The following is a 20,550-nucleotide window of genomic DNA, read 5'->3' on the forward strand; positions in this document are numbered from 1 at the left end:
TTGATGTCAATTTTAATTTTATTGTATAATTTTTGAATGTTTAGAGACCCAATTACAATCTTTTTAATTTGAATGGTGAAATTGTAATTTTGCATAGTTCAATATGTTATTTAAACATTATTCCTAAATTTGATAATGTTAGGTGAACTCAAAATCCCTAGGCCAAAATGTGTTGAAGCTGATGGTTGCATAGCGATTGAAAAGATCTCTGGCTCACTCTCCCTGTGTAGTGTCTCGCTTTCATGGCTACCGCGAGCTCTCTCTCCCTCTTACGGTAATGCCTCGCCCATCTTTATACTTTCTTCTCCTCTAATTTTACCTTGTGAATTTTACTTTACGATTCAATTTTTGGATTTTCTTCAGTGGTCCGCTGACAGTACGAGCTTTGGGTTTCGTTAGAGCGTCTAATACTCGTCTTCCCCACTCTCTCCCGCTCTTCCATCGCGCTATTCACTACCGCAGGTCTGTTCTCTTCTCTGTTTGTAGTCCAAAGTAATTTTGTTCAATATGCTTTAAGCCTTGCTTTTTATTCTCCACTTTGTATTCTTACTCGTCATTGTTGATTTTCGTTATTTAAATTTAGAATTCCATTTTGAACAAATTTCTTATATTTTCCCGTGCTTGCATTTTGTAGTGTTCTTGTTCGTTTTTATCAAAGTAAATGTCTCTCCTAAGTTGAAATGGCCTTCAATTTGTATATATGTTCTGTCTTGTACTTCAGCAGTTTAGTGATAATAGGTGCTTATTGATTATCGGGTTTTTAGTGAAGAAACACCAGAAAAGAAAATGCTATTTATTTATATGTTTTTTTAGCTTTATTATTGTTGCTGCTGTTGTTATTGTTTTGGTATCAGATACTCATTAAATTAAAAGCCACAAGGTTGTGTTCTCTTTGGTTTTGATTTGCTTGTTTGAAATTTTAAAAGTAAGCAATTGTAGAAACCTATGGGTGAATGCATATAACTGAAAAAAATTATTCAAAAATTTCTTAATAAGGGAGGGATGAAGAATCCCTCCTATATGGGCCGTTTGGTCGTTTTAATGCATTAAAACAGGGTCTAATCTCAAAGAAATAATCTTCTTTCTAAGCTTTTATAAGTATGCAATTTCATTGTAATGTGAATGATTTGTTATGGTGATGGTGATTTGGGACAGGATAAGGGCAACTTCTAATTCAACCAAACATTTCTTTAAGGGTAACGTCTATTGATTAGCTATACTAAATTGGTATGCTTTATGGCAGTGATTGTTGGTGGTGAAAAAGCAAAATGTCTATAAAATGGTCATAGCTGAGGTGAGGATGTTATGATGGAAATGTGAACATACAAGAAAGTGCTAATAGAAATGACTTTTTCTCAGTGTTGCAGTAGTGGTTATCGTTGTGGACAAATTAAGGTAAAACCTATAAAGATGGTTTATACATGATTAATGTAGACTGGTGGATGCATCAGTTATAAAAAAATATAATAGGTGATGGGTGAGGATAGGGAAGTTCATAACCTCTTTAGATTGGAGTTATTAAGAGATAGATGTTAGGTCCCATGAGTAGATTTATGACTCCTAGTACTAGTAAATTTTATTGGGTACATGTAAGTGGTACCAACTAAATTCAATTAAAGCTCATGGGGGTTGGGTAAAACATAGAATTTTTAGTTACCAGAATGTAAATGGAAAGTCTCTAGTTTTAGCACAAATTAGCTTAAGGTGTATAATATTACATGGTACCAATCCGTCTCTAAGCAATAGGCTAATCTACATTGTTCTTCTTATGCCAAAATGATAAAGTGGTAAAATATTGCTTACTTGCTAGTATCCACATTCTTAATCGGCAAGCTATAGAAGTTGAAGTTGTTAATTGATTTACTGTTTTAGTGGTAAATTTCTCTAAATTTGACTTAAGTTTTGATTCTTCCAAGGTTAACTTTTGAAAATGTATATTAATTATAAACACTACACATCATATATTATTTATCAAGAATTAAACCTTCAAATATTGATTCTTTGTTGGCAAAGTGGCAAACAATAGAAGTTGAAGGGCTTCTTCAACAATCTTACTTGCTGTCATGTTACTAGTGGGGTAGATCTTGCTATATTATTCTGCTAACTGGAATGTCATTAGTGGCCCAAAATGAAAAGAAGTTTGCAGTTTAAAGTTTCAGCATTTTCCTTATCTCTTGACTATTTTTAGCATCTATTCTACTTTCTGGTTACAAAATATTGAGCTATGTAAAGTAGCATGGTGGGCCTGTCTGTGGGGGGCAAGTATGCCCTATTGCTACCATGCTAAACCTGTCCATTCCCTTGCATCTGTCTCTCTAGCCCCATTTTCCCTAGATTTTCTTGTTAAGTTCTATTCCACAGTTTTATTGGCTCTTAATTTATTATGTATATTCTTTTGGAAGGTTCAACAAGATATTCTTTACCTTTGCATATTCAGGTCTTATGTAAGTGCTGCAACTGATGAAGAGGCTTCTGCCAGGCTTGCTGCAGCCACTGCTGATACTGGAGCCCCAACAATGTACTGTTTGCTTATATATGCTGTTTAACTTTTGTTCTTGTTTCAGACCTTATTATACTTTGTGACTAAATAAAAATGGCCAGGCCCTAATTATTAATGTTGGAAAACATGAAAGAGATCTTTGGCATTGGAAATTTGCAAAATCACAATAGCAGTAAGTGGAATTGTAGCAGCATGCAAGATGTAATGTTGGATTACTATTCATTGCACTGTGTCTTTCCCTCCCTTTTTGAATTCTTTTACCCTTCTGCTGTACACTTAATATTAGAAGCAATGGAAAGATTGTATCCATTGTCTTGATTGATCTTGATTAAAAAATTCATGAAATCTGACTTTAATTCAGATTGGTAAGAATTTCTGTAGTTTATGACTATAGAGCTTTATTCAAAAGGTCACCGACTCATTGCTGTGAGGTGATGGTGTTGCATATGTGCATCTATACTATCACTTTATTCTAACTTGTATTTTATTTTGTTATTTTTTTGTCTTTAGATTTGATAAAATAATTGCTAAGGGGATACCTTCAACCATAGTATATGAGGATGATGAGGTTCTTGCTTTTCGGGATATCAATCCACAAGCTCCTGTTCATGTTCTAATTATTCCAAAATTAAGGGATGGATTAACACAACTCAGCAAGGTCAGTTTTTTCTCTTCTCTCTCTCTTCCCATCTAATTTGCTGAGAATAAAGGTTCTTCTGAGGTGCTTCCATGCTGATAGTAACAATGCTGGCTACTAAAAATAGTAAGTAATGGGGTACACTCTAAATTCTATAATTTGACAAAGTGTACTCCATCCTTATTATTTTTAGTATCGGGCATGGTAACTATTGTAGAAATTTCCTGTAGTTATATATTTCATGCAAAAGAGAGTGATAGAATCTAATGCGAGAAAAACCCTGGATAGAAATTTTCCTAGTATGCAAGATTTTTTTCCCACCAATGAAAATATGTTACACATTATCAGCTACTTGTAATTATACTTTGTTGCTGTCAATAATACTGGACTTCAAGAATTTGTCAATATATATTGATGAGATTTCAGTAAAAATGATCTGGCAATAGTTTATTGTGATTAAGTCCATTGTCATTCATTACTGGCTGCATTATTTCTATCTCATATGTAGGCTGAAGAAAGACACACAGAGATCTTGGGACGTCTTCTCTATGCTGCCAAAATTGTAGCAGAGAAAGAAGGAATTCTGGATGGCTTTCGGGTTGTTATTAACAATGGTCCGCAAGCGTGTAAGTCTATTCTTTTCCTATGTCATTTGAAGGGGGAAGCAAAATAAGAATCAATTCTCTAACCTTAACAACTATTACAGCCACACATGTATGCCCATATGCATTTGGCACCCCACTTTTCACAGATAGGAAAGGAACTATTTCCATGCGCTCCTATGATGCGAATAGTTTCAAAATGAGCTTTGTTCATCTGCTTCTTACAGGTCAATCTGTTTACCATCTTCACTTGCACGTACTCGGTGGGAGACAGATGAAATGGCCTCCGGGCTGAGGATATGATCAAACTTTGGCATGGGCAAAAATGTTAGCAGTTTGATTTGCTTTTCATTTATTGAGTATTTCTTAGTCAGTTAGTCCATCTACGAACTAGATAATATATATCAATGGATTATTGAACTTTACAATAAACTTAGAGCCGTTAAAATAGGTTTAGCCCGCCGGGTTAGTCTGTCCTGCCCCGCGAAAAGGGAAAAGCCCGCCCCGCCTAACCCGCGGGCTTTGGCGGGGTGGATTTGACGGGCTGGCGGGGGCCGCCAGATGTATAATAAAAAAAATTATTAAAATAAATAAATGCAACAATAATTATATATATATATATATAGTACTATAACACAAATTCAATTACAATTGAATTTGGTTACAGTACTGTAAACGCAAATGATATGTATATTAAATCAAGTTCAAACAAATTTAGTATATTGTAGAAACAATTTGTTATTTATTTATGGATTAATAAATTATGTAATTAATTATTTATTAGTTGTTATTGTGTTTAAAAAATTATAAGTGCATTAATATATGTTTAAACTATCCAAATTATTTTAATATACACTTATTACTTTTTTAACATTAATTTTTATTTAAATTTAAAATTTTTAAAATTTGGCGGGTCCTCGCCAAGCCCCGCGGACTTAAGGCGGGGTGGGACGGGCTTTGATATTTTGAGCCCGTATTTTGGCGGGTTTTTTAGCCCGCCCCCACCATATGGCGGGCTTTAGCGGGGCCCGCCCCGCCAGCCCGTTTCGACAGCTCTAAATAAACTACATCAAAATGTGGATATAAATGTCTAAATCTTATGCAAATATCAATTGTATATGGAGACTATAATTAAGTTGCATGTGTGCGCACATACATATATATATATACATACATACATACATATATATATATATTCAAATGTGGTTGTGCGTGCGGTCAGTGTGGAATACACCACCATGTATACAAATATACGCCACTCAATGTTAGAAAATGCACCACAATGAAAATATACAAAAACATCAAAAAACACCTCACACATCCAAAATAATGCACGATAACTCCCCTGCTCCTAATGGTGCATTTCCTAACACTGTGTCGTGTATATTTGAATATCTAGTAGTGTGTTTTTTGGTGATACGTACTTACTTGGTGCATATTTGTGTGGTGCATTTTCTAACATTGAATGGTGTATATCTGTATACATAGTGGTGCGGTCGCACTGACCGCACATTAAGACGCGCCCATACACGATTATGACTATATATATATATATATATATATATATATATATATATATATACACACACATCAAAATGTGGATATGAATGTCTAAATCTTATGCAAATATCAATTGTATATTTGACATTAAGTCTCTCTCACACACACACACACACATGTATATATAGAAAACGGTTGGAGTGCTTAGGTGCGGTTGTGCGGTGAGAGTAGAACCATTGATCTTGCCAAAATCAACGTCTAGGATTAACAACGTTTAAAAACAACGCGGTGGCAATTTGATCATTTTTTATATGGGTCAAACTTAAGGTGCATAGGTCTTGTGCTTAAGGTGCCTCGTGCACATTCTTTAGGTGCGTGGCTTTTATGCTTAAGGTGCGTAAGTTTTGTGCTTAAGGTGTGTATGTTTTGTGCTTAAGGTGCGTGGTTTTTGTGCTTGAAGTGCGCCAGTTCTTTAGTTGATAACTTAAGGTGCGTTTTTTGTTGAAACTTAAGATGCGTCGGTCTAAAGCTTTAGGTGCGTGGTTTTTCTTTTTAAGGTGCGTGGTTTTCCTTCTTAAGGTGCGTCTTTGTACCACTTAAGGTGCGCCATCGTTATAAATTGAAGGTGCGTGATGTTAAGACTTAAGGTGGTGCATTTTAACACTTTGTGTTGTTTTAATACTTAAGGTGCGTATTCCTATCACTTAAGGTGCGCCATTTTTAGCTTATGCTTCTTCCTTCCATATGCATGTTTTATTTTCCATTGGTTTGAGCCGTTGATCTAGATTTGATCAACGGCTCAGGATCTAATTGCACCTGGACCTCTTCCGCTCTTGAACCCGTCCATATATATATATATATATATATATAAGCTAATGTTCAAGTGCATCCACATGTTCTTGTGTCTCGTGAGACCCTTCGTAAATGCACACAAGCTACTATACGAATTGTGTGCATTCATACCTGGCGAATTGTACATAATCAAGTCAGTGTGCATTCGTGTAGTAGCTTGTGTACATTTATGAATGCTCTTACGGGACTCACGGGAATAGATAGTCTCATTTGATTATTACTATATATATATATATAGATTTATATTCATATGAGAACTAGTCTTTAGGTGTCAATGTGTGGTCTAATTGTGACTCTTGTAAATTTTTTTGGTATTTTAATTAATTGGCATTTTTTTTTAAGTATGGGTATTCTTTTGCTGGCAATTTTTTTAATTTTAAGTTGTTACTTATGTTTAATCTTGACTGTGCAATTAGAAAATTGAATGATGTAGAATAAATCACACGACCTCACCTAAACACTAATTCTCATGAGAATGAGAACCTATATATATATATATATATATATATATATATAATGAATCAAGTGCAAAAGCTTCCTTAAGTGAAAAATAGAGTTTAATCTCACCCATTGAATAACGGTTTGTCACTTTGTCCACACAATAATTTGCCTGGCCTCTAGGTTAGAAGACAGGCTAGGCCGATTGAATATAATATGTTTGAATAACAATCAAATCAATTAAAAATTTCATATTTGGGTAAAAAAAAGTTTAATTATTTTAATTAAAATAACGTAACCAAAAATGGCTAAAAGTTGAATAAAAATAAAAATAAAAATGTAAGTTAATGAAAATTAACACTAAGTTCAATAAAATTATAAAAATCAAATACACCATGAAGTACTACTCATCGCTATCATGACAACAAGTGAAAGTTAAAAACTTCTGCATACGGCAAGAGCATTCAGAACATCTTTCATTTTCAGGAATTTTGCTCAAGGTAATTGGATATTCAAGGGTACAACAAGAATGCTTATCCTTGGAAAGCATCTCGTGGTGGTCTTTGAATGCTTGGCCAAAACTTTTGGTGTTAGCTATGTTTTCCTTCCAAATCTCGTAGTCATTCAGGACTTGCAACATTTTACTTCCATGTCCACATACAACCACTTCTGATCCTTTGCCTAATAACACCCATCCTTCAATTGTTGCATTCTTGCCTTCATAGGACAACAATTTTTTGAGTCATTGTAAAATTTCATCATTGTTATATTCTTTGACAAGGTGATTAGTCATCTCTAAATATTGAATTCTTGACAAAAACATACTTCGAAGACGAGCCCAAAACCACCATACTCCATTAGAATTAAGCAATGCGCAATGACTCATTCTTTCCTTAGCAATGGTTTCTCTTACCATTTTGTTTTTTCCAATGTAGGCAAACTCAAAGTTCATTTGGGTTTTGGAGGCAACTTCACGTACCTTGCAGAGGAATTCTCGTATCCATTTAATGTTGTTTCCACCATATAAGAAAATATATTTTTCCTCACGAATCTGAAAAGAAAAACATATTAGATAAATAAATAAATAAATAAATAAATAAATAAATAAATATATATATATATATATATATATATATATATATATATATATATATATATATATATGAAAATACAAAGTTACTTGAATTTTCACCAAAACAAACAAAGTTACTTGAATGTGGGCGTACCCAATCATTTATAGGCATGCCAATTGTATAATAGTGGCGATAATGGTCGTCAGATTGTGGTGCCAGAAGATGAAGAGTCCAAGTTTGTTGTTGCCACAAAATTTTCTCCTTTTCGCTATCATACGGAGTAGATTGTGCTGTCTGATGATAAATGAAAATAAGGTAATTAATTAATGTTATGAAATGCTAATATTGCTAGCTGCAATCTTGAAAGAAAAAGAACAACGACAATACGGTATAAATGAATCAAAAATTAGAACGTAGTAGATAGTGTACCATTTCTTCAATTATGGCTTCAACATCCTTTTTCCAAGCATTTATTTTATCAGCAATGTTATGTACCAAATCCGTTGTCATTGAGTCAATTTTAGGTCCCACATTATGCCGGAAATTCGAGGATTCTGAGCTTGCTTCAATGCCGTAAATCCCTTGCTTCAACTCGTTTTGTATGAAAAGAGTTATGTTATTTGGTATTACCTTTACCCCTATTGTATTTTGTTGAATATAACTAGGGGACCAGGTGAGCATCATGTGGATGACATTTGGGTGAACAATTCTTCCTCGTCGGTCAAATGAAGCAATTATGGGTTTCTCTCCCCATCCCTTTTGAAACAACTCTTCTTTAACAAATCTTGTAAATTGTGGCCACAACATTTTTTTTGGATCTTTCAACCAAGAGAACCATATCTTGTTTCTTAATTTATCACATTGTTGCTCATACTCAGTGCTCCATGATGCATCATCCTGTGTGATTGGGATCCAAATAATATGTGGTCTTGAATTTTCGTGAAACCAATTTAAAAAACGAATCCATTCGTTAGGGACGCCAACACCTGATGTTATTAGCAGCATCACTAATCGCTGACATATATATAGAAATATTAACATGTATATAAGAATGGAATGCAAGCCTAATAATTCCTAACCCAATCAATATAATTATCTTCCCTTAGCCAAAAATTCGACCCAATTGGGAAGAAAAACCAGGGATCGAGTCTCACCAACGTTACGTAAAGGTACTTCTTGAGTAAGCAAACAAAAAAAAAAAAAAGAAGAAAAACATCAATACTGTCGTAGTAATATTATGGAATTATATTGATCGAATTATATAGCTGTTTAGATTCAAAACCTTACCTTTCGATGAAATATTATCTCATCATCATCATTGACATTAAACATTAATTTGAAAACTTCTAACTTATCAGAAGAGCCGTGATATAATGCATTTCGCAATGCTTCATAAGATTCCTCACTCTTTTTCTTTGCTGCATATATTCATATGAAAAAACAATGTATTAATATGTGCGTGTATGCTGTATGCATAATCTTCAATAAATAAATCCAATGCGTAAATATTTGGCAACGGCTTTATATATAAAATCAACTAATTACCTAGTTCTGCAGAGAAAGTAGCCATTAAGGTGGTTATTTCCCTATGTTCATTTTGAATCCTGTAACAAAAAAAAAAAAAATAATAATAATAATCTCAACAAGCTTGTAAATTACGTAATTTTGGGTGACTTTTTGTGAGATAGGTGGAGATATAAATGTAATACTTATGCTGTGAAAATGTAATACTAATTAGAAATAAATAAAAATGTATAGAGTAATATTTATGGATTGAACAATTACTTATACGAAAAATTGTAATATTAATCATAGATAAATCTATTGATTGAAAGAAAATGTAATACTTATAAAACATTCGACTCATCCCAGGAATCAGATATGAGAATTCGTGAGACTGTTTCATAGAAGATTTGCCATGTAATTTTTTTTACATACAATGTCAGGAGGCATTGTACTATTCGAGGGAATATACTAGGTAAACCTTACTTGACCCATGTTGCACCTATAAAAGACGTACTATATACAAAGATAAACTAGTATATGTTTTTCATAACTAACCGACTGAAACGAAATACGTACTAACAGTCCACTATATTGATATTAACTAATAATGAATATATATATCAAAACATTAAATTAAATAATCTTACTTGAAATGAGGGTCACAGGTATAGGCAGCACAATCAACAACAGTTGTGGCTATCCAATAGGCAGCCATTGGCAAAGCCGAAATTAGAGATTGTGGAGGGGAGTAAGATAGGCATTGTTTGAGCTGAACCACACATTTGGTGAGTTCTATGGCTGAACTTATGCAACAATAATCCTCAGCTGTTTGGTTTTTGTCGGAGGATGGTGTTGGAATTGGACAATGGCTACTTTGTTTCAAATGTGCCAACTTCCCAACTAATCCTTTGCCTTTACGCAGTCTTGAAATAAGGCTAGATTCTCCATGGATGATGGAGAAAGCTGCAATCATAAGGACTAACTTATCCTCCCAACAATAAGGAGATACAATGCTCAGTAGGTGATGAATAGTGGTGGAGTAGTGTTGATTTTTTGCAATTGCACCGGAAGCTATCTGAAAATGACCAAAAATAGAATTAACCATCCGAACTATCAGTTATCGCAAGCATTATTATACATTTTGATCATCCATCATATATAACTCCCATCCCAAAAATCATACCTCGAATGAAAGTTGTCTGATATGAAGTGAAAGTTCCTTGTAAATATCGAGCTCTTCTAGTTGATTCAACTCCTTCACCATGACTTTTTGATGAGCAGTACCCTGATCCTCATAGTACATAAATAATTCATTTATAAAATAAAAACCAATGCCTTTTTCAAACCACTATCATATACATGCACAATCTAACTACTTTTTATAGATAAAGTCAAAACATAAAACAGTTTTAAGATATCATGAAGTAATAAGTAGAATGACAAACCGTCTCGAGATTAATAGTCTTTTCTGCCATGCTCAATATGAAGTTGGTGTCGAATTCTCTACCGTCAGGGTTGTGAGTGGATAAAACTTGTTCTCTGATTATACTCTCATCAACAGACTGGCTGCTTAGTGATGTAGTGAGCATCATTGTTGGTTGTGAAATTATTATTCTCTGGGATACAAGTGGAGTTTGGGCTGCCATATTGAATGGAGAGTATAATTAGGGGGAAGATCAGGGAACAATTCAACTTTTGAAGGGAAAATTAAATGAGCTGAGTGGTTTGTGAGAATTTATGATTAAGATTGATACATATATCATCAGTCACCATATCACAACTATATATAATAGCATTTGGAGTAGACATGGAGAAGAAGAATCAAAAAGCTAAATTATTCTTATCCTCCAATGCACTCTAACCCTCCAACAATGCATGCCCAAATGCTCACTGCTAGTAAAGTATTCCTTAAGCTTGAACACCAAGGGAGAGTGCGTGGATCTTAGCTTTAGCTTGTTCCATGCATCTTTTTCCTCAATTCCTTTACATTTGTCTGTCTTTTTTTTTAGTAACCAAGGAAACTTCTAGGTACTATCCGAAGGTGTATAATTCTAGCCAGCAAATGGCACCAAGGAAGTAAACCAGTGATAAGCACTATACTACAAGAAAAAAGTATAGAAAAGAGTGATAAGCACTATACTACAAGAAAAAAGTATAGAAAAGATACTACCTTGTCAAGAATTATGAGTATTTAAAAAAAAAAAAGTTTTATGATGTTTATTTAACACCATAGTCTTTTTTTTTTCGAGTGGCATGGAAATTCAAACCCATGACCTTTTACATGGCTCTGATATCAAATTGAAGCATGTGCTCCATCCAACTAAAAGCCTAAGCTGATAGTTGAACTGCACATTTATGTTTATATATTATATGCTCAACAAATTAAACCCACATCTCATTATTGCATGGACCATGGTCCACACAGCTGTGTGGACCAAAAATAAAAAGTACATTATTTTTATATTGAAAGTACATTATTTTTGTACTGTAGGTACATTATTTTAGGGTACATTATTTTTGTACTGTAGGTACATTATTTGATAGATACTATCAAATAATGTACCTACAGTACAAAAATAATGTACCTTCAGTACAAAAATAATGTACTTTTTATTTTTGGTCCACACAACTGTGTGCACCATGGTCCATGCAATAATTTGCAAATTATTGTGTAGACCATGGTCCACACAGTTGTGTGGACCATAATAAAATGTACATTTTTAATGTACTAAATGTACATTATTTTTGTACTGAATGTATATTATTTTTATACTATAAAAATAATGTACATTCAGTACACAGATAATGTACATCCCCTGAATATAATGAACATTATTTTTATACTGAATGTACATTATTTTTATATTGAATGTACATTATTTGATAGTATGGTCCACACAGCTGTGTGGACCATAATGCTTATGTGGCCTTCAAACCAGTACATATTATAAGAAAAATTTAATTTATTGTGGACTACTTGTGCGGTGGAGATGACATTGGAGAACTTAAGTTCTAGGCGGCCAACCAACCTCGATCGAGCTCACCAATTGCGAGGGACTTAATTGCCTTACTTCGAATACCCAAGCTAGCTCATATGCGGTTGAGATCATATTAGAGAATTCCACTCATTTAGGTAGCTAATATCATTGTTTACAAAAAAGAGGTAGCTAATATATATCATGATTTGCTAAGTGATAGCCCTGTCAAAGCGGGTCGGTCCACCCGACCGCATGCCTAATTTTTGACGGGGTTTTACAGACTGATCCGTTAAGCCCACGGGCTAGAGTTCATACAACCCTAGCATGTTCTATGCGGGATGGCGGGATTCCCGCGGCATTTTTTTTTTGTGTACTATGTGCACATGAATATATATTCATGTGTACATCGTACACACTTTATACATTGTGTACTGTGTACACATGAATATAATAATATATAATGTGTACACAGTACATAGTGTTTTTTTTTTATTTTTTATTTAAAGGGCCTGGTCCACAACCCGCGCAAGTTAACCTGCACTTGTTGCGGGCCAGGCTTGTTAGGTCCGCTCCTTCGTAAGCCTTTTTTCTTTTCTTTAAAAAAAAAAATCCTAACAATCTCACCGCGGATTTCGGTTCATTTTGACAGTACTACTGAGTAAGATCACATTGAGAGACTCGTCTATCTTGCTCTGAACAGTCGAGCTCATATGCGGTTGAGATCACATTAGATAATTAACTAGCTAATTAAAAGTCAATTCATCAATTGGGTCTAATTTTTCACAAATCGAGTTGAATAATATAATTGAGCATTATATAAATGTTTGAATATAATTCGATTATTGTTTTTATCTTAATTTTTACATCAATAAGCCACAATTTTAATTTGATAGCTGTCTCTTACTGAAAATGATCCAACAAAACCAATACTTTATATTGTTGGTACGTGGTCCGTAACCGGCCGCAACTGTGACAGTCCCTCTGCACAACAGTTCTGGTTTCTAGGTCATTTTGTACCTTGTAGATGTTAGAACTAGACTTTGTTGTCTTCGTATAAGTTGTAGCTATTTGTTCTAATCTTATTGCAATCATTCATTTGGACATTCTTATGATGAGATATGCTTAAAATACTCAAACGTCGCTTGGCAGAGAAAAGTGCACAATAGATCGAGTGGAGCTCACGGCGTGAGTGTCAGTATGAGCCGTGATCTTCACTCCAAAATGCATATGAGGATTTTCAAACATGAGGTTATAAACCCAACGAAAGCAAAGAAAGATCCAAGTCATGTGTAACACACACTTTCCTTAAAACCAATTCGCTACCTTCAAAGGGTTCTAGGACGTTGGCCCTGTTTGGTAAATGGCTGTTGGCTGATTGGGTTGGCTGTTTGGGTTAGAAGGTATGATTTGTTGATAATATTAGCTGATTGTAGAAAGTTGTTTGATAAATTAGCTGTTTGGTATAATTTCTTTTCTCAAAAAGCTAAGTGAAAAGGCTGCTTTGAATAGTCTTTTGAATTTTAGCATTTTGGAGTTACAAAAAGCTTATTAACCAAACAACTAATAATGGTCAAATAAGCCAAAATTGACTGATAGGCTGATTATTTACCAAACAGGACCGTTGTAGCGTTAGTCCCCTACGATAAAATGGAGCACGGACATAAGTTTGATCACTCAAACAAAATGTCTAGCGAACTAGAAAACCAAGATTTTTTTAGCACTTTGATGGAGGACCATTAATTAATTTTGATTTGATTTGCACCCCTTGAACACAAGGGAACCTCTATGCTATAGAATTCAACCGGCCTCTAAAAGTCTCTTTTATAGTGGAGCAAACACACTTCCCAAACCAATGTGGGACAAGTGGTTTTACAAAGTCTTTCCACCTTCATTTTCTAACTCAAATAAGTTTACTTTGAGGATCAATTTCTCATTCATCCATTATCTGTTTTGAGGGTACGGTATAATATATCAATCTATTCGCCTTACTACGAAGAACCAGAATACACTTTGACTCAACCCAAATCGAATGTAGACCCCACATATATTTATATTACAAAATAACCACTTTTTATACTAAAAATTATTTCAAGAGTATACACCTTGGGGTAGTACCTACAAGTTTTCTTTGTTACTCAAAAGGAAGAAGAAGAAGGAGAAGAAAACAGACAGACAAATGTAAAGGAGCTGAGGAAAAGGATTCATGGAACAAGTTAAAGCTAAAGCTAAGCTCCACCCTCCCTTGGTGTTCAAGCTAATTAAGGAATTGAATACTTTACTAGCAGTGAGCATCCGGGCATGTATTCTTAGAGTGTTGGAGTGCAGAGTGTTGGAGAGTATTAAAGGATAAGAATAATTTTACTTTTTTAGTTTTTTTTTTTTTAATTCTTCTCCTCCATATCTACTCCAAATGCTATTTTATATGAGTGATGCATGTTGTGGTGACTGATGATATATATATGTCAATCTTAATCATAAATTGTCACAAGTCACTGCACTCTCAGCTCATTTTCCCCCCAAAAGTTGAATTATTCTCTGATCTTCCCCCTAATTATATTCTCCATTCAATATGGCAGCCCAAACTCCACTTGTACCCAGAGAATAATTTCACAACCAACAATGATGCTCACATCACTAAGCACCCAGTCTGTTGATGAGAGTATAATCAGAGAACAAGTTTTATCCACTCACAATTATGATGGTAGAGAATTCAACACCAACTTCATATTGAACATGGCAAAAAATACTCTTAATCTCGGGACGGTATAATTTGTCATTCTACTTATTATTACTTCATGTTATCTTAAAATTGTTTTATGTTTGGCTTTATCTACAAACGTAGTTAGATTCTGCATGTACGTATATGGTAGTGGTTTGAATAATTAAGGCATTGGTTTTTATTTTATAAAAATGAATTATTTATGTACTATGGGGTCAGGGTACTGCTCAAAAGGTCATGGTGAAGGAGTTGAATCAACTAGAAGAGCTTGATACTTATCAGGACCTTCCACTTCATTTCAGACAACTTTCATTCGAGGTATGTATGATTTTTGGGTACGGTGGGGCAATGATGGATGATCAAAATGTATAGTAATGCTTGCGATGACTGATAGCTAGGATAATGGTTAATTCTATTTTTGGTCATTTTCAGATAGCTTCCGGTGCAATTGCAAAAAATCAACACTACTTCACCACTATTCATCATCTACTGAGCATTCTATCTCCTTATTCTTGGGAGGAAAAGTTAGTCCTTATGCTTGCAGCTTTCTCCATCATCCATGGAGAATTTAGCCTTATTTCACAGACTGTGCAGTTGGTACATCTGAAACAAAGTAGCCATTGTCCAATTCCAATACCATCCTCCGACAACAGCTGAGGATTGGTGCATAAGTTCAGCCATAGAACTCACCAAATGTGTGCGTGGTTCGAGAATTCCTTTGCAAGGTATGTGAAGTTGCCTCCAAAACCCAAATAAACTTTGCGTTTGCCTACATGTTAGGAGTAATCATTAATAAAGAAAGAACGAGTCATTGCCCATTGCATGATTCTTATAGACTATGTTGGTTTTGTACTCGTCTTTGAAGTATGTTTTTGTCAAGAATTCAATATTTAGAGATGACTAATCACCTTATTCAAGAATACACCAATGGTGAAATTTTGTAAGGACTCAAAAAATTATTAGTCTATGAAAGCAAGAATGTGACAATCAATTGAAGGATGGGCCTCGTTAAGCAAAGGACCAGAAGTGGTTGGATGTGGACATGAAAGTAAAATGTTGCAAACGATGAATGACTACGAGAACAAAGCCACCAAAAGTTTTGGACATGCTTTCAAAGGCCACTATGAGATGTTTTCCAAGAATAAACATTCTTATTGTACTTTGAATATCCAATTACCTTGAGCAAAATTTTTGAAAATAAAATATGTCCTAAATGCTCTATGCAGAAATTTTTAACTTTGTTGGCATGGTGATGATGTTGATTATGATGGAGATGAGTAGTACTTCATGGTGTATTTGATTTTTATAAAATTTTATTGAACTTTTTTTTTGAATACTACTAACTCTATTATAATGCAGTTCCTCAACCTATAGGTACAAGAGTCAATATTGACTCCACTGAGGCTTGAACCCACCTGTATAAAGGGAAGGGTTTGATGTCACTGGATCACAAAGTTCTTGGCAAAATTTCATTGAACTTAATTGTTAGTTTTCATTACGTTACATTTTTATTTCAATTCAACTTTTAGCCATTTTGGATTTTTAGTTCTGACGTTAGTTTAATAAAAATAATTACACTTTTTTTTTTTACCTCCAATAATGAAATTTTCAATTGATTTGATTATTAGTCAAACAGTTATTCATCATATCCAGCCTGACGAGGCACCGGTACGGTCTTCTAACCTAGAAGCCTGAGGCCTAACACAATTAATTAACATATGTTAAATTTAATGAAATTTATATTTGAATATAATTAACAAAATTATTTATATTGTGTATTTTTGTGTGTAAGAGATATGGGGTTAGTTTGCAAATAATGAAATAATAACGATAAAATAAAGTGCAACAACGATTTTATAGTGGTTTGAATAACTTTCTTATTCCATAATTCTCCCTAAACTCTAAATTAAAGAGGATTTTCACTAAGTATACTACACAATACAAAGTGAAGATAGAAGCCCACAACTTCTTTTGGAAAGCAATCTTTGGGATAGTCAAATTAAAACTCCTTTTTGACCTATCTTTCACTGGTCATAGCTAGCCAAGAGTCAGTCATACAGACGTCTCGCTAAATTACCTCGCTAAATTGGTAAAACCAACTTCCTTGAAAGGTGGTGTTGTAGTTGAGGTTGGTCTTATTTTTCTTTTTTCTTTTTCTTTTTATCTTTTTTTTTTTTTGAGGTTGGTCTTTTTTTCCTCCTTGTTATCTCGCTTGTATCTTATACACTTTGCGTTCATGCACTTTGTTTTTTTCATTGCACTCCCTTCTTCTAATTTGGTTGAAGGCAGTACTGGATTCAGAAGTACGTTTTGTTTACTTGGGGTACAACAGCCCCAATTAATTAGTTTACCAAAATATTTGATTTCTCCAAATATGTACTTTTCTCCAAATATGTACTTTTCTCCAAAATATATATTTTCTACAAAATATACTTTTTTTCAAAATAAATAATTTCTCCAAAATATATACATTCTCCAAAATATACAATTTCCCCACAATATATGATTTCTCCAAATATATATATTTTTCAAAAATATATAATTTCTCCAAATATATATATTTCTCCAAATTGATATATTTCTCCAAGATATATAATTTAATTTCAACAAAATAAACTTTTCTCCAAAATATATAATTTCTCCAAATACATAATTTCTCAAAAATATATACATTTATCAAAATATATGTTTTCTCCAATATATATATATATATATATATGCCACAAATTTTGTTGTTTACCTATGTCTTTACATGTCTAGTTATGATAAACAAAAACATTAAGAGATGAGCATTTTCTTATTTTAAACATAAATTCATTGCAAATTTCCTTGAAATGTCCACTTCCATAATTATAAAAAAAAAAAAGAAGAAGAAGTTATCTTTTCTTTCTTTCTATGATCTCGAGATTTACTCAATATACATTTCAAGTAGTGGTTGCGCGCATGTTTCTCTTGTAACCCAACAAAAATTAATTTGTTGATACATTATTAGAGTATTGTTACATCTTTCAATATTTATTTTGAGATGTGACTATTATCCAGTATGATTTTTTGTTTAAAACACAAATAGTTGATTTCTATGTATATTCTTTTTCAATTTATGGTGATTGTAGTCAATTTATAGGCAAAAAGTAGTAAATACAAAGAATTTTATTATTGCTATGGTGGATCATGATTCTTGTAACATAATATCACGATTTTATTTCTTGTTAGCATTTTTTTGGTCGAACTGAGCTTATCCATTGTATGAATTTTTTAGTACCGTTTTACTTCTCCGATGTGGTTTTTAGGTTTTGGACAAGAACAAAATTTACTCCGTGCACGCCATCAACGGCCTCAAGTAATAACTACATACGAGTTTTATTTGTCTCCTAAAAAAAGAGTTTAATTACTACATTGAAAATAACATTTAACAGGACGTTTGGTTGGGAGGAGTGAATTAGGGGGGAAAAGAATTGTAATTCAGTGGAATTGCAATTCAATGAATAAAGTATGAATTGAAATTACAGTGTTTGGTATGCAGAAATAGGAGTACAGGAAATTGAAAGGTAAGAAGCGACAAAATGACTAAAATACCCTTATGTTGTGGTAGATGTTGTAGTAATAGTAGTAGTAATAATAATAATAATAATAATAATAATAATAATAATAATAATAATTCTTTCAAAAAATATTGATAATAACAATAATAATTCTTTCAAAAAATATTGATAATAACAATAATAATTCTTTCAAAATAATAATAATAATAATAATAATTCTTTCAAATTTAAAAAAAAAAAAAGACAAAGGGTATGGGAGGAGGGGCAAAATTGTCTTTACACCAACAAATTGCCCCTCCTCTCCACCGAATTGCAATTCATGGGTTAATTCAACATTTGGAGGGAAATGCAATTCGGCAGAATTGCAATTCTCTCCAACAAAACACTGTAGTTTAGGAATTCATTGAATCTCCCCAAACTACATCCAACCAAACAGGCCATAAAGGAAAAAAAAATATCTTTTCCAAAAAAGGAAAAAGAAAAAGAATCTTTTACTTCTTGATTTGCAAGGACACGGAGGAGGCGAATTCTGATTCCAAACAAATGCATGGCTAGAAATATGATGAAAAAAAGGAGAAGGTGACATTTCAATGACAGTGCATTAATTCCATCAGTTTTAATTTCATCCACTCATTTACATCACATGATTAAAACGTATGGATAAGATTCGTACCCCTCTGTAAACCAAAATCCGTCTATTCTTGTTTTTCTTTGAATATTACTGACTCTATTAGAATGTTATCTGTACATAACTACTTTCTCAAAGTATTAAAACACAGTCACTGAGGCTTGAACCCACCACCCCCGTATAAATGGAAGGGTTTGATACCATTGGACCACAAGGTCCTTGGTAGGGCTGTGCATCGGTCGGGTTCGGACGGTTCGGGTGGTCGGAGGCTGCAACCGATCGGTTATCGATTTTAGATTTGTAACCCCAAACCGTTTAAAAAAATGATGTAAACCGTCGGTTTTGGAGATTTTGATCTCCGACCGACATCCGACTAACCGTCGGTTTGGTCGGGTTGAATAAAAAAAAAATTAATGCAAAAACTAAATTACTTTTAAAGTTTTAGTCCAAACTCCAAACAACCAAACCTCAAAAAACTAAAATACACACAAACTTACATGAGTTACATCTGAAAACTGAAATAGTGAAATGTCTAAGACTAAGAGACTAAGACTCTAAAATCTTAAATCTTAATCATACACAAAAATTTAATTACACCAAAATACAATTCAAATTACAACTGTCATTCACTGATTTCACTCATTCACAATTCACAAAGAGCAATTCAGGCTGTAGGCAGCAGCACAGATCCAGGCATCCAGCCTCCAAGCCTCCAGCAGTCCAGCCTCCAAATCCTCCATTACCTCCAATAGTTGCCTAAATCCTATTCCTCTTCCTAATTATATTCAAAGTTAGAAAAGATGAAAACTTAAAAATGTAGTAAACTTGCCAAAATATGTAGTATATACAATATTACAATATAATAAGTATATTGTTATTAGTAATAACAGAAAGTTAAGATTGGGACAAAGTGTGCTCAGATTGCTTATTTTTCATATCATGTAAGGATTGGGGGAAATTGCCAATGACCTATGGATTGACCACAGTTCATGGCAACATACCAAACCCAATCCAACAAATCCCAGATTTCAGAGTATGGTGGAAGCATCATCATTGCACTGGGCAGTTATTACTTATTAAACATTTAAAAAAAAACATAGAAGAGAGTCAGAGAGATATACCAGACAGCATCCTTATACAATTATACTTACAACCATTCCAAATTCCAATTTCCAGTGGTCAGTGGATACTGGATAGTTGAATCCTCAAACCTGGGGCAGTTATTAGCCACTGAGGCTGCAAACTTTCCAGCCAGGGAGTCATTATGTAGAGCCACAGCCAGTCAGCCTCCAGCCCACCATGGTTCCATGCTCAGGCAGTCAAGCAGTCAAGCAGTCAAGTANTTCCAAATTCCAATTTCCAGTGGTCAGTGGATACTGGATAGTTGAATCCTCAAACCTGGGGCAGTTATTAGCCACTGAGGCTGCAAACTTTCCAGCCAGGGAGTCATTATGTAGAGCCACAGCCAGTCAGCCTCCAGCCCACCATGGTTCCATGCTCAGGCAGTCAAGCAGTCAAGCAGTCAAGTACTCAAACATACACAATTTAGTTTTAAACAGCACAAGGCACAACTCA

The 20,550-nt window shown here is 33.9% G+C and overlaps 3 protein-coding genes across 5 annotated transcripts; 2 read left to right on the top strand and 1 right to left on the bottom strand.

Annotated features, from left to right (window-relative positions):
• The first annotated feature begins 141 nt into the window (after nucleotides 1-141).
• LOC116026598 (14 kDa zinc-binding protein) lies at nucleotides 142-7,118 on the top strand. Of its 2 annotated transcripts, XM_031267922.1 has the most exons (7): nucleotides 142-274; nucleotides 364-462; nucleotides 2,438-2,518; nucleotides 3,011-3,158; nucleotides 3,646-3,763; nucleotides 3,967-4,066; nucleotides 7,016-7,118. In XM_031267922.1, the coding sequence occupies exons 1-6, from the start codon at nucleotides 243-245 to the stop codon at nucleotides 4,032-4,034; spliced, it is 546 nt and encodes a 181-aa protein (XP_031123782.1). In that variant the 5' UTR covers nucleotides 142-242; the 3' UTR covers nucleotides 4,035-4,066; nucleotides 7,016-7,118. The 2 variants fall into 2 exon arrangements, with proteins under 2 accessions (XP_031123782.1, XP_031123781.1); XM_031267921.1 differs by lacking the exon at nucleotides 7,016-7,118 and having other exon boundaries at nucleotides 3,967-4,354.
• Nucleotides 6,874-10,842, bottom strand: LOC116026597. Of its 2 annotated transcripts, none has more exons than XM_031267919.1 (10): nucleotides 10,554-10,842; nucleotides 10,292-10,393; nucleotides 9,756-10,183; nucleotides 9,148-9,206; nucleotides 8,890-9,020; nucleotides 8,757-8,777; nucleotides 8,032-8,616; nucleotides 7,756-7,896; nucleotides 7,355-7,580; nucleotides 6,874-7,246 (listed from the first exon to the last, which is right to left on the bottom strand). In XM_031267919.1, exons 1-10 carry the CDS (start codon nucleotides 10,752-10,754, stop codon nucleotides 6,933-6,935), a joined length of 2,208 nt encoding a protein of 735 aa, XP_031123779.1. In that variant the 5' UTR covers nucleotides 10,755-10,842; the 3' UTR covers nucleotides 6,874-6,932. The 2 variants fall into 2 exon arrangements, with proteins under 2 accessions (XP_031123779.1, XP_031123780.1); XM_031267920.1 differs by having other exon boundaries at nucleotides 7,129-7,246; nucleotides 7,509-7,580.
• A 3,710-nt stretch (nucleotides 10,843-14,552) lies between these two features.
• LOC116028027 (protein SIEVE ELEMENT OCCLUSION B-like) lies at nucleotides 14,553-16,141 on the top strand. Its single transcript, XM_031269823.1, has 3 exons — nucleotides 14,553-14,849; nucleotides 15,025-15,123; nucleotides 15,238-16,141. The coding sequence occupies exons 1-3, from the start codon at nucleotides 14,706-14,708 to the stop codon at nucleotides 15,460-15,462; spliced, it is 468 nt and encodes a 155-aa protein (XP_031125683.1). The 5' UTR covers nucleotides 14,553-14,705; the 3' UTR covers nucleotides 15,463-16,141.
• The last annotated feature ends 4,409 nt before the right edge of the window (nucleotides 16,142-20,550 follow it).

Source organism: Ipomoea triloba, chromosome 8, assembly GCF_003576645.1.
Source record: "Ipomoea triloba cultivar NCNSP0323 chromosome 8, ASM357664v1".
NCBI lineage: Eukaryota > Viridiplantae > Streptophyta > Magnoliopsida > Solanales > Convolvulaceae > Ipomoea > Ipomoea triloba.